Source organism: Rhynchophorus ferrugineus, unplaced genomic scaffold (assembly GCF_030347505.1).
Source record: "Rhynchophorus ferrugineus isolate W39M unplaced genomic scaffold, kcgeb_rfMv2 rfM1, whole genome shotgun sequence".
Taxonomy (NCBI): domain Eukaryota; kingdom Metazoa; phylum Arthropoda; class Insecta; order Coleoptera; family Curculionidae; genus Rhynchophorus; species Rhynchophorus ferrugineus.
In genome coordinates, this window is record NW_027472580.1 from 62,644,173 (window position 1) to 62,659,263 (window position 15,091).

At 28.6% G+C, this 15,091-nt stretch overlaps 1 protein-coding gene across 12 annotated transcripts in view; it reads left to right on the plus strand.

Moving 5' to 3' along the window:
• spen (spen family transcriptional repressor split ends) overlaps positions 1 to 15,091 on the plus strand; it is a 131,177-nt gene that overhangs the window by 37,864 nt on the left and 78,222 nt on the right. For 5 of the 12 annotated variants that reach the window (XM_076405085.1, XM_076405594.1, XM_076405177.1 and 2 more), the window contains exon 2: positions 4,515 to 4,592. The exons of 4 other annotated variants lie outside the window; for them this stretch is intronic. In XM_076405085.1, the coding sequence (XP_076261200.1) occupies positions 4,515 to 4,592 (78 nt within the window). Of the gene's footprint in view, positions 1 to 2,790; positions 2,829 to 4,514; positions 4,593 to 15,091 lie in introns of all 12 variants that reach the window. 3 more of the 12 variants (XM_076405751.1, XM_076405437.1, XM_076405507.1) reach the window with 1 other exon arrangement.

The window sequence follows — 15,091 nt, forward strand, 5'->3', positions numbered from 1 at the left end:
TGTTTATTAAATATGTTATGTCCTTATTGTTTTAAAACTATTTTTATCGCGTTATGTAGTCCATCATTTGTTATTATCTAACTTGCTTTTATTGCATATTTAAAAACATATTAGCACTGTCTATAAAAGTTCACAGAGGCCTCACATTATGTTATGATTCACCTATTTATATTTTATAGCACTATTAACCAACTGTAGTTAAAATTGATTAATTAGTTGGTCTATATATATATTCAAGGACATATTCTATATATTTGTAAAACGTCGCAATCTACATAAAGTATATTTTAATTATTTTTTCGATTTTAGTAACTTTTTGGTTCCACAAAACTTAATTAAAATAAGTAAATCTGTAGATCATTAAAACGTTCATTATTATGGTTTAGCTATCAATAACTTGCTTTTATTAACAACATAGAACGTATAAATATGTTTATTATATTTGATATACGGTTTACAGTATCATATTTATTTTTATTAATATTATAAGTCATCAACAGTAATTTGTTAATAAAAATTCAGCTGGAATATTAGAAAATTCAATGGTTGTATAATAATATAAGGAGGAATTTCAGGGACTCATTCTAATTGATTTTTAATGCTTAACACTGTTTAATGGTTACATAATCATATATTAATAATATTGTCCAAATACGAGGACATTTCGTCTAGTCTATTAATATAAGGTCCGTTCAATTTTTTAAAGTACTTTATTATAGGTAAAAACTGTTCTTAATTTTTTATATTTTGTTAAAGGAAAATTATCCTAGATCCTAAAAGTTAAATCTAAAGAATAATAATAATACGATCTTGACCACCGCTTAACACATGTGTAAACTTGTAGTTTGTCTTGATGGAACAAAACTTTCTTTAGACTCTGGAAAATTACCTCTGACCTTTTTTGGAATTACCTCTTTATGTTTTATTATTTCTGTTTGAACTATTTATTCGTTTCAAGGGTGATGAACCCACGAATCGACTATTTCATCCGAATATTTGATTGATTTCTTTTTATTCACTTTTTCTGTATCGTTTAAATTTAGTCACTCATTGTGTTACTATTGTAAATTATATCATAATCAACTCTGATTTTGGTTATTGTGTGAAGAAACTAAATCTTTCAAATGAAATCATGTACCACCAAACAATAACTAATTCATTTAAGTTTTGATAAATGTATAATCTGTGATTACAGAATTACAGTTTTGTGTGCGTTACTTTAAAACCAATTGGCAATTTCATTGATTCACAATATGTTTTCTTTTTGAGCGTTTCAGTAAGTTTCAAATGTTAGTAAAAAAGTTAAATCTAATGCTGTTTTTTGTGGTCTAATCCTATGAATAATCATTATTACATCCATCTTATTTTTTAAAATTTTCTTATAGGGAACAATTTTGGAATATATTGGATTACAAGTAATATTAATAATGTTACATATATACTGGCCCATGTTAGTTAATATTTACCTATTACGGTTTAATTTTATTTCTTCTTTGAAGCTCACTATGGCAACACCGAGGAAAACTTTACGACCACCCGGGAACCGGGTCGTCCGAACTTGTTCCCATACAAACTTTCGATTGCCCCCTCCTTTCCCCCTCCAAGGTCTATGTTGTGCCGTTCTGTCCGTTTTCCCCCACCCTTTCACTCGAGCTTGTGCGGGGGCGGTTGTTGCAAAACAGAAATTGCCGGGGTAGAATGAGCCGGGCGAGGCGACGTTGCCTGTATGTAAAGAAATATCAGGAAAATATAAAGTAGAATGTGTCCCTTTTTGAAATAATATATATGGAATGTGAATTGATTTTATATAATTCTAGGCAAGATTTATTTCCCATGTTTACCATTTTATGATTTTTATTGCAATAAAAATAGAAATATTTATATCATTTTAAAAATATATTTTTCGGAAGCAACTCAGACATTCCCTGAATTATTTCTGAAACAACGCCAAATATTCACAACACAGACACAATCGCTTGCAAGACTTACGAAACCTTAAAACCCTAATCCGTAGGAGCCGAATGGTCTCTTATGCTCTGTTAAAGTGGTGTAATGGACGATATTAGAGGTTTTATTAATTTAATAAGAAAATTATGCCGTGTCATCCGAGAAAGGTGTATTTATAGATTGCGACCTTTGTCTGAACCTAGCGGATAATTATTGTTTTGATCTCTGTCTTTATCATGTGTAATTTGCTTGATTGAAGTTAACAGTTTAATGTCACAAAATGGGAAGGTGACTTTTTGTATTTGTGCACCATAACATCAACTTAACAACCGTTATTAGTTAAAACGATTTCGTTGTTGATATTATCGGTCGTTAATTTTTTGTTGTTGCTTTCGACCAACTAGCGAGCATTTTTTTCCTTCTTAATCTGAGAATTTTATTTGGCGATGGGCAACGAGGTATTATCGATTTTTCACCCACATTCACCACGTACAGTAGGGGATTATTCATCATTTCAGTCTGGGAACAGCGCTGTTGCCAAATTTACATTCGTCAGCTGGAGAAAACTGGTTATAAAAATATTTTACTTATTTGCAATACAGTTATAACTTTTTATATTCAACTATTCATGTATTGAAATGTTTTAAGTAGAAATTGTAAATTATTTATTGTAAAATTTCTATTATATGACATTATTTATTCTATTTAAAATAATGATTACATTAATTGGTATATTTCCGAGTATGTTTTCATTGTAAAAATAATATTTTGTAAATTCTGGGAAGAAAACCAACGTCTGAAATATGAATAATTTTTTTACGTCAAAATTATTCAATGTTTCAGGAAGAAGAAGCCATGGACGGCACATCACGGCCGGCCTTGTAAGAAACAAATCAGTGTTTTGTTTTCATTTATTAATTTTGATTCTTGTTCTATCTATGTTCAATGTTTAACCCCATCGTAATGTTGCCTTATTCGATCCAAACTCAAAACTCCCTCCACCGCTTCCTCCTATCTCCTGCATTTTGTTGGTTTTGTTCCCGATACTTCACGTTGTGATCGACGTGCCTGAATATTAATGTATTTTCCACACTTTAAAGCAACTGCATGTTTTATCATTAAGTTTTGTTCATTAATATAAACCGCCGTTGTGAACACTTTGAATGTTTTATAAGGTTAGTTGTTTCTTCTTTGTCTCTGGTTGTTCCCAGAATTTGTTTTAAATAAAATATGTAAAGAATATCTCAATAATGACATTTAACTCAATGGAAGTGATGTTATTATATGGACATAAATATTAGTAGGTTGTTCAATAAGTGCGTACAGCATCATCTATTTGTCAACAATAGAAATAAAGAATCGACGTCATTTTAACATTTTATAATTCAGAAGAATATAACGAAACTTACATGGTTAATGGAGAATTGAAATTACAGCAATTAGTAAAAAAAGTATTACATTTGCTAACAATGGAATAAGAAGACGCAGCTCCAAAAATCTTTTTTAAAATCACTGAACGTTGAATAAAATCATATGAATTGTTTTGAATATCCAGGTTATACGTCAGATAATCTCAAGAAATATGTTGTGGAAGACATTTGTTATTAAGCAATGTAATAAGACTCCTGGAAAACTAGAGTTATGGAAATCATGAATTGAAGGACAATTGGAATTTGCTTTTCATTTCTGTAAACTTATTGAACAACTTAGCATATGATTGCATGAGTCGACTGGATAATAAATTGCTAATAATCTTAAATAAAATAATATGATTGAATATTATTAAAGTAGTAGGGCTCTGAGTGAATTTTGTAATCAATCAAAAACTTCCATCTTTTTACTATGTTATTTGTTGGTTTGGTATAGTAGCATTCAATTATTCAATTTCAAAATTGCCAAGTATTAACGAGCCGTCAAAATATTATATGTGGCAAATTTTACTTTCCTATTTAAGAAAAATGCTGTTGGGATTGATTCTGAAGCGTGTCCCGGCTGGCTGTTCACCAGGCGTTATTCTCTCTGATTATCACTTGTTTGGATGCCTTACGATTTGGCTCTACAATACTACAATTTTATAAAGATATCTTAAAATGGGCCAAGGTTATTTTAAACCAAGGTAAATATTGGTGAGTCTTTTCAAGTCATCATTTTTATTACTCCGATTATAGTTTAATGTAATTAATCTGTATATATAATGGAAGACAACATTTCTAGAAAAATCCATGGATTTGTTTTCATCTTCTATTTTTTGTGTTAGGCTTTGACAGTTGCCAGTATAGAATATACCAAAAGTAAAAACACTTAATATGTCTTTTTTATAACATGACTAGTCCAGTAACAAGCATGAATAGAATATAGGAAATTTATAAACTGGAATGATTTTATTCGTATTTTGCAACTGTGTACTTACATGTAACACCACTAGCCATTTATTAGTTATTATAACATTGATTTGCCTTTTAATATGGATGTGTACGTATTTTTCATAAACATTTGGCCAATCTGTATGTTAAATGTACCACAAAATAGAACTGAAGAACCAACTAATGTTATTTTTATTGTTTCAGGTACGTTCTACATTTATTCTGCAAAAATAATGAAAATAAACCAAATAATAACAATCAAAAGGATGTAAGAGGACAACGGTAAGTCCAAAACGACAACAAAATCCTTGTATTTTGTTTCCGTTCAGTCTTTAGAGAACCTTACGACGCATGAATTCGGGACTTGCAATTGTTTTTAAACGGATACCGAAAAAAAGTCTTGATGACGCACAATGTACGCGTGTGAAAGTGGCAATTCTGGTCGATACAGTGTAGTGTTGCCGAGGATTTCCTTATAGTGGTTAGTGTGCAGTGATGCGAAGTGTTTTCGCGCATAAAATCGATCAGGTGGTGTGTTGTTGAGGTTCTCTATAGACAAAATAAAACAAAAACGAGGATTGTCGTGAGTGAGCCGTGTTATTTATTTGAATTTTACCGTTTGTTATTGTATATGTTTTTATTATATATTTTATCGGAGTAATAAGGCAATTTGTTGTTGACTGTTGGCTAATTTAAAAATAATTTTCTATTGAACTTAGTTAAGACAGATGTTTTTTTATCATTATACAATTATGTAATGCACCATTCATTAGCTGACGTTATTTTATACAAGGTCATTCTAATTATTGCCAGTGATTAATCATATGATAATAATGTAGTTACTGGTTGTTTTTCGATCGCTTGTGTTGTATATAGGTGTCCAAAATAGGGATATTTTTGTTTTTTTTTCGTTTTTAAAAATCAACTGACATATTTCTTAAAGATTTAGTAAACTTTTGGAATTAAAGTCTATATTTAATGAAATGTTACAATAGCTTGAAATAACCTGGCTGATTTTATTACTATAAATGGCAGGTTGTAGTTCATGGTAATGTTAATAGCTATTGAAACAATGGATACGAATCTATAATATTTGTTTTAAGTATACTAGCCCTTACTCTTTGGCATTAATGCGATTGTGTACAGTTATTTATTCCTCCATTTTTTATTATACTTTTTTCTAATATGCATATGTAGCGCTTAAAATAATACCGATTATACAAGTTATAATATATTTTCTGTTTCATTAGTTTTTTATGGGTTGTTAGTTTCTTCATTTAACTAATGTATTTCTGGTAATAGACAAATTCACTGATTTAAGAACATTTAAGGTTTGTCTATTTTCTAATCAGCTTTTGTAACATTGAAGCCTTTTTATTTTAATATCCTAATTTAGTCATTTTGTAGATTTTCGTTATTGAACAGGTATTATTATTCATATTGTTACACACACCACCTTATTTACATTTTTCCAGTTACAATCGTAGTTTTATTAACTTTTTTACTACATCTTATATTAGATACACTTAGTATAATCTTGGATACCTTTGTAGATTCATTTGATTTATAAATTGTGCTTGAGTAATTATGTTTTTTTGTGGTCTCCTTGTTTTTATTAAATGTCTCTTAAAATTAAACACTAAAATTGATTAGTAAGTCTTAAGTAGTATCTCCAAATATAATCTTACTAATGTCAGTTGCAATTCATTATAGTTCGTTCCTTCATACAGTTTTGCAGAATTAGAGATCATGCTTTGATTTAAATTAATTCAATGTAATGAATATTCAATAATTTTAAGTACAACCCGGTTGATTTTAATATACTTTGATACATAACCTTTCAAATGTAATTTTATACAATGTCACATACGAGTATAGTGTTCAGTTCCTGATAATAGCTCAGCACAGCTTTGACTTAGGTCTAATATGTGAAAGACGTGAAAATATAAATGAATTAAAGTGAAATAAAATAGATTTTATGAGCGTTATGCAGTTAAATATATAATACCAAATATTGACTTTTAAAGGACTATAGCACATATTCAATATTAAATTTATAAATACTGTTATAACACTCCATAAAGTGTTTTGTATTGCATCATTGTTATATCGTTAAAAAATTATTTTTAACTATGCTTTATTGAAATGTGCATTATAGATAATTTCTGTTAAAGATTTATTTAATCGGATAATTTCTATTGTATTTCTTATCAATAAATTAACAAGTTAAATAAAACATATCGAAGGCGCATATTAAATAGCAATGATAAATATTTGAGCAACGTGAACAGGTCATGATGAGCAAATTAAAACTTAATCATTATTATTTCAGCTATATTCAGATAATAACTAAAAGTTTGGCGGAAACCGTCCATTTCTACATCATTATTTCATAGAACCATCGATGATTCGAGACTTGTCATGAGAGAGTTGGAGACTGATTTGAAAACATCTATTTTGAATTAGTTACAAAATTAGTTACCTTCCTCTACTTCTATGGTTTCTATGTCTACTACATCTCCTCTATTACTGACAACATTAGTAGTTCTTTATATGTGAAAGCTGATCTAATGTTATTATATTTTTATAAAGCCAAAAACAATTCCTTCTATAGTCCTTCCAATAAAAAACAGCCAATGCAAGTCATAGATGACGATGATTATACGCCAAATGCAGTTTGTAAAAATGTAAAATTTATTTCAAACTTAGAGCGGATTTTTCCATCTCATTTTACCAAAGTTAAAAAAAGATGAATATCTGTTGCGTCGCAACATTTAACTGAATGAATCTATAAAATTCTATTTGTGTTGGTACTGGTTGACTCTGTTGTCAAATGTTTATAAAATTCTTCAAAACATTAGTGAAAAAATTAGAAACCGGTAAACTTTGTAAATTAAAATTCTAAATTAATGCAGCAACATGTGACGTTTTATTGAATAGACTATAATTTTCGCTTTACATACTTTGAACTATCTTAAACAGACTTGAGTTTTGTGGCTACAGTGACAGTTTTGGCTTGTGTAAAAATTAAAACATACTTTTATTTTACTTGAACTATTTTATTTCAAGAATAAGAAACGGCAAATGTTGGTTGGTTGTTTCGAGGCGTTAGCAACACTGCCACTAAATGAAAGCTTTAAATACGGCCACCTTTTTATAACTATTACCTTGTTATGATTATTTATTTATTTATTTTATTTTATTGTATTTCAACAAGTTGTTTTTATGTGTTGTCAAACTTACGTTTACCTTTTCTTCCCTTTTATTTAGTTTCTTATTTATTTTTATTTAATATTATACGTTTCTTTATGATTATTTACTTTATCATTTACTTCTGTCATTCTTGCCTGATAGTCTTTCTGCGCCTCGTCCATTCCATTTTAATAAATGTCCCATTATTTGCTTTTGTGTACCTTTTTATTCCCACTGGCGTTTTTAATACTTTCGGCCTATTCCTTATTATTATTCCGTTTATTATTTCATTCATTTACTAACCACAACATTAAATAGTTAAATCGTGGAAAGTTATTATCTATTTTTAAAGTTGTACATTTAGTTTTCTATTTAGGAAAATATTTCAGTAGGTGAAGTATTCTGTCGCTTCCAAAAATATGGTTCTATTATCAATAGTAGAGAAGTTAAAAATTAATGTAATATATGTTTTTAATCTTCCTTTTAGGTTTCCTGGTTTATAGTCATCTGAATCTTTGCAATTAGCAATTTACTATTGTAATCTAGCAATTTACTATTGCTTTTTGTTCTCTTATTTTATTTTGACATTTTTCGTTTCATTATAATTATTCTACAAAAAAAAATCACTTATCACTACGAATTTTATTTTTTTCGAAGAGTGCATCGGACCAGTATGACCTTTGAGCGAATCGCATTAAATAAACGCACAGATGAATATCTCAGTAAAGAACTTCCAGTGTGTATCTAACCGATTTCGTAACATGTGACCAAGCTTTATCAAGCAAAAAAAATTTATCATATGTTAGCGTTTTTACTTCCTTAGTTTAATGCGACTAATTATTGTTTATACTAATCGAGAATAATTGTTTCAGCAGGCATTACCAGCTCGTAAAACATTATAACCTTATGCTGTTTTTAATTTAATTAAATATTATAAATTAAATTATTTAAAAATATAATAATGTGTAATAATGAAATTGAAAGTACAGTACTTGTTTTTATTTTGTTCTGTTAGATCTGATTTTGTTTTTGTGACTAATTTCTATGACTTATAGGTTTTTACTCATGTGTTAACATTTTGTTTACTGTTGATATATATTTTTATCATCACGTACTTTTCACTTAATACTCATTTCTTCACTCTCTAGTTCGCTTTTGATTCTAATCTTTTCTAGTTGTTAGTTTTCAATCAATAAATCGATAAATATTTATTAAAATAGTAGAGCAAAATTGGTATGAGAAATAGAATGTTTATTCATGCAATTTTTGAATAACTGTCATAATTTCTTCTATCTGAAAAATTGGTCGGCTACAAATTCTTGGTTACAATACATTTATGCTAATATTTTGAATCCCAGTTTTTCAAACACTTCAATTTTATTTTTATAATAGAAATAATTATAAGGAAAAGCCCGAACTGATTTTTTGTGTTTATAAAATAGTTAGAAATCCGGTTGTGCTAAATCGGACACATAAGGATATAAACTATCATGACAAAAAAAATCAATAGTTATTGGACCGTAATTCTCATCTTAACACTCTATGCTAAAATCTTGTTGGCATTTTGACCTACTGAAAGGAATTCACAATGAACATGGCGATTTTCGCGTCCTGCTTTTAATTATTAAATTTGCAAATTTGTTTAAAAAATCATCATCGTGTACTATTCGGACATATTCAAATTTACGCGATGAATCTATTAAATATATAATTATAGTGGATATATTTGTGTACAGAATAAAAAATAACCATTATGTTAATTTAATGTTATGCGAAATGGTTTTTTTTAATATTTGATCAGGCGTTAAACTCGTAACTTAATGCGTAGTAAGTTGGACGTCGATATGGCGATATTTTTATCGTTTTGACTAATTTACGCCCAAGCATAAACGGAAAACGTTTATTTTCCGTTTCTTTTCTGTCTGGAATTACTTATTACCACAGGCCACTGCTATTATGCCATTTTCAACCACCAACTGACCTTACTTACGTTTATTATATGAATGTATGTACCCGTGTGGGTTTATCGTTGCCATTTTTTGTTGCTTATCGGTTTGCGACAACGACGCCTCGTCGTCTGCATATCCTGGAACATAGGAGAAAATTTCAGTTTGTTCTGTATTTAATATTTCTTTCTATTATTGAGATTGATGTAATAATTTTAAACAGTAGGATATATACAGTAAGATATAGTCGATGTCTGAAACGGAAATGCGTTTCAACGAGTTTTTAGACAAATATATCGTAGGCGTTATAAAATTCACTATTCATTTGTTATAAGAATAATGAGGGATGAGGTTTCTTTATTTATTAGCTACTGTAAACTGATTGATTGACAGAACAATGGCAACTTGATTGTAAACTGTAACTAACTTATAAAATTAATAATTTCACGAATACGAATGAGATACGGATGATAGAAAACGTTCAGTAAGCCTTATAATAATCTTAGAAGCAAACGGTGGCAATTGTAGACAACTTATAACAACTAAAATATGTATTGTATGCTCTAATAATTACTATAATGGATACTTTTATGTTTCATTATAATTTTTTTATTTATTCTGGATTAATTTAAACTGCTACTTAATCTACTCATTAATATACTTACATTATATTTAGATGTTTATTTATTATATTTGTTTTAATAGCTCTATAAGCCTTGAAATTTTAATTACTTAGAAAGTGCTAGTAGGTTTCTTACTCCATCTTGGTATATGATCACAATAAAATGTCTGAATTTCTTGAACTGATTGGTAGCATCAAGTTTGCCTTGACAGTATTTGATATAGTTTAAATTTAGTCAATGGTTCCTTTCAAAATAAAGTCTAAAAACTAGGTTTCTGGGCATAATCTAACCTGGACAGCATTCATTTGTAATACATTTATATATAGAAATTTAAATGGGAAAAGTCACACATTTCATTTTAACCAAATTATATTTAATGTGACGGAATTAAGATTTTACCATAAAGGTGACAAAAAATCATTGATCAAAGCTCCACATATACCATTGCTTAAAAGTTTGGTAACAATAAGGTAATTTAAAAAAACAGTAAAACAGATAAGTTGTGATTTATTACACTCAAAACTCAATCAAACCTTAGACGAATATTTAGTTAAAGTAACTTATTTAAAAAAAGATGATATGTTTCATTACTTCATAAATGTCATTGTTCATAAATTTCAATCATTCTTTTTATTAAGTTCTTACTATTATTTGTATTTTAGAGCCCATTTTTCATTCACTTTGTAAGTATTCCCACAACTGTGGCGAGCTTGATGGTTATCGATTCTTCACTTTTCTATGAAGTTCATCCCATACTATTACTATTCGATGGTCACTTCATTATATACAAAATTTATTCGTTTCATTTTTGTTCTGGGAAACCCTTGACATAATTTTGATAAACGTTTAGTGTCATTGTCTAGTTTTTTATTCATACAATATTCAGCGTAAAATCAGTTAATAAAACCGCAAATTCTAAGAAATCAACAATTAGCGCTGTAGTAACCTTTATGATCATAAAACATGTATGCCGTTTTTTTTTTGAAAATAAGTGACAACTGATAAGAACATTACCATTTTGTTGATTATTACTATCAGTACAATTTTAAAAGTAATTAATTTAAATATTTATTGCAGTACTTTTTACGTCAACTAAAAATAAGGTGTTTGCAAATTTTAAAAAAAGTTGAAAACTTTTTTGTTGTTTATATTATTGGTAAGTGAATGAAATTGACTAGGAAAAACATGAGAGGATAGTTTTGTCATTTTATTTATTTGTGTCTTAAGAGTTTTTTTAATTTTTATACTGTAATAGTTGAATCGAAAACAACTAAAAGGAAAAATACTGGAACATTTAATAAATTACTTAAAAAAACAGGAAAAGATTATAATGATTTTAGATTTATTTTATACAGAAATATATTGCTGAAAAGTAAAATTGTATTTTAATGAAATAAAATAATAATTGAATAAAGTTCTTAGAAATATTTTAAAATATAATTATTAATTAACCAATTTAATTTATTTAATATGTTTAAAACCAGCTATTAGTTAATTTGACAAGTAAAATATCGCAATGTTATTTAATTTAGACCATCCAAATTTCATCAATCATATCAACTTGACAGTTTATGTAAATATATAATTCGATAACGTGCGTTAATCCACACGATTTATTATTTATCAGAGCGACAATATATTTTTAAAAATAAATATATTTCCAATATATCATTTAACAGTATAAGTATCAATACATTCGGCTCTAATCAAGTCCAAACTATGTATTAAAAGTGTATAAGTTAACAATGCTTAATTAATTTGCTTGAAATATGTCAAATACAAGGGTTGTTGGGTTGAACGATTTGGTTGGCATTTCGATTTGAAAGACAAAGAATATCCTGAACACAATCGAAATAGTTCAGTGACAATGAATTAGAAGCTTGAAGCTACTGGATTAAAATTTACTCGAAAAAATAATTTCTATTAATATATATACGGTAATAATTTTAAAATAATTATTTAACATCGTCCATAATAAGTAACTTTAAATTTTAGTCATTTTAATTACACTTTGATAATAGTAACGTTGTCTTCAACAGTTGTATTAGATAGTACTCTTAGTTCATCGGCCCTATGGTCCTATTCTGACTTAAATCTAATATCAGATGCGGTGTATGTGTATAATTTTTGGTGTTAATGTAAACATGAGTCCGGTTATCTGTTCGGGAAACTGTAAGTACTATTTATTCCTTTTTTGTTGAACTCAATATATAATACTATGTATACTCTATGTAATTTTCCATAATTTTACCTCTTTCTTTTTTTTACCAATATTATATATTACGTAACAAATAGATATGTATCTAACGAAAAATACATTATCGCTATTAATTCATCTAGGATGTTTATTCAAGAATTTCGTCGAAGATTCAAGAAGTCGGAAATAAGATGTGTTTGCATCCGTAGAATGATAGCAGGACAATCCTTATCGGGAGGATGGAATCATCTATAAGCTTGGAGGGTGTGCCTACCCGGTATAGTTGGCATGTATCTAACAACATATATATTAACTTTTTTTAATGGCTCTCTTTTTATTTTACTTCTTTATTGAGTTTTTCACTTTTCTGAGCAATCCATTACACGTTTTTAATCCCACATACATACTTCCTTTTTTGTGAACTTACTATTATTCTGCTTGAATCCTTATATTTTCATGCCATTGGATTTTGTTTTGGGGTACTACTCGTTAAATAAAATTTGCTATTATATATACTTCTTATTTTAATTCACTGATTTTCTCTGTTTTTTAAGCCGAGAGGAAGGATTACTACTAGGAAGGAACTAGGAGAAAATTATTATTTCTAAAAATAATTATTATTTTCTTCTGTAAACCAAGCTTATTTAATGAATTTTTTCATTCAGTTTTAGGTAATCCACAAAAAAAATTGTTTCTGTATTTATCCGAACTATTTCTGGATTCTAACTCATTTCAGGGCGTAAATAATGGATTCACACAAATAGCCCCGATTATTTTGATTCCAAATAATAGTGATCAACCATGCACAACATCATTTAAATTATTTTTAAAACAGTACTCGAAAATATTGTTCTTACCATTGACGAATCCGACTCTCAACGAACCTCATAGCCATATATTGTATTGTAGCGTATCCAAGTAGTTTCTTCTAGAACTTCCGAATATTAGCTTGCATTTCTATAAATTGTAATACAAAAACATTTAATTTACTTTAAAAGTATTTTATTATAAAGGAAAAAAGTAAATAGACACTGTTGTTTCAATCCTATTCTAATATAAGCCACACCGTTATGTATAGACACCAAACTTATCACATCTCACAAGACTTTCACATACATACCATTTTTTCCCACAACCGATACCGCATCAGTCGCACGTTATAATACCGCACCTCTTAAAGGGATGTATGCAGTCATTGTCCCGTCTGGACAGCTTATTTTTGTAACAAATATATGTGTACGTATCACCGTCAATCAGTTTACCAGTAGCATTGTTTTTTTGTGAAATGTTCATGATAGCTTGTATGGAATGGTTTCCCAAGTTTTGGTGTTATCAAATTCTAACAGTCTATGATTGAGCAACTGATCTACTGCAATACGTGGTTTTGGTGGCTACAAACTCTGAACCATAAGCTTGCGTAGAAGTTCCCATAGACTATGTTAGTTCATAGTAACTTCATTCCCCCTTTGGTGAACTTTGTAATGCGAATGTTTGTGCCAAAAATTTTGTTTTTAAAATTTACTAGTTTCAATGTTTTAAGGTAACGATTGCCTTTTCTTAATAAATAAGTTGATTCCGGTTGATTGAATGAACTCTTATAACATTATAGTCTTATAATCTCCCAGAATCCTACCGATTTTCCCTAAGTATGAGACATTTAGAATATAAAATATTACATTAAAGTATTTTATTGTAGTTATTAAATCGGCTGCACAAACAGTGCTAGTTCATTCTCACTTTAGAATAAACAAAATATTTGATTCTAGACAAATTACTAATCATATCTCACAGTCTGACGTAAGCTCTCTTTTTTAACTATCAGTCGCACTATATAGTATGCAGGCTTCAAATTTGCCTGTAATGAAATAACTTACCTAGTGTTGATATATTTGAGCATTATCCAGTTATCATGCGACATGCAAGAGTAATTTGCTCAGATTTTTTTTGGTGCTTTTCATATCATAGCTTTGCATCTTTACATATATTTTACAATGTTTAGATTGGAATCCTTTATTCGTCGATACGACTGACATGTCATTATCTAACAACATAGTCAATTCCGTCCCATTTAATTTGACACTTTTATAAATTAAATATCCTTATCAACTGTTGGAACCAATTATTATTTTTAATATTATTCGCAGTTTTAGCAGTTTTAAAGAAAGTTATTAAGTGGCTTATAAAGTTTCAGTCCATCTTACATAATAATCATTTTAAGGGAATTACATTTTTTAATCTAATGGAAAACTAAATTCCTGTTAAAAGTTGAATCTAATGCCGAAATGCTTTTAAATGACATTTTGTGGATTATATTATCCACACTTTTTTGGCCGAAAATAGTCCCAATTAATGCTCCTTTTAAATTAGTTGGCGGAGAAAAGTTCTGTTACTATTTATAAGTTTTTGATTTATATTTAAACAGTTCGTTTTTGGGATGTCGAGCTTGTCGAGTTATGTACCGTGTGTTTTGTATAATTAATCTAAAAATAAGTTTGTTTATAAATATCCAACTCCCGAAATAAACTGAAACTAAACAGCAGGAATGTCTACCTCAACAGATTGTAACTTTAGACATTGCATATGCCAAGTTTGATGCAGTGTATTTAAGTGCATTGTTTTTCATTTTATATAATATATATAAATTGTATATTTATTGTATTGTATTTGTCGTTTAAGCAATTATTTAAACCTATACTATTTAATATTTCATATTAATAATTACATATAATATTAACAATACATTTACGATAATGCAAGGGTTACCTCTAATGTTTTCTAATTGGATGTATTGTCTTAGTAGAAAGTAGCGTTGGGAACTATCGA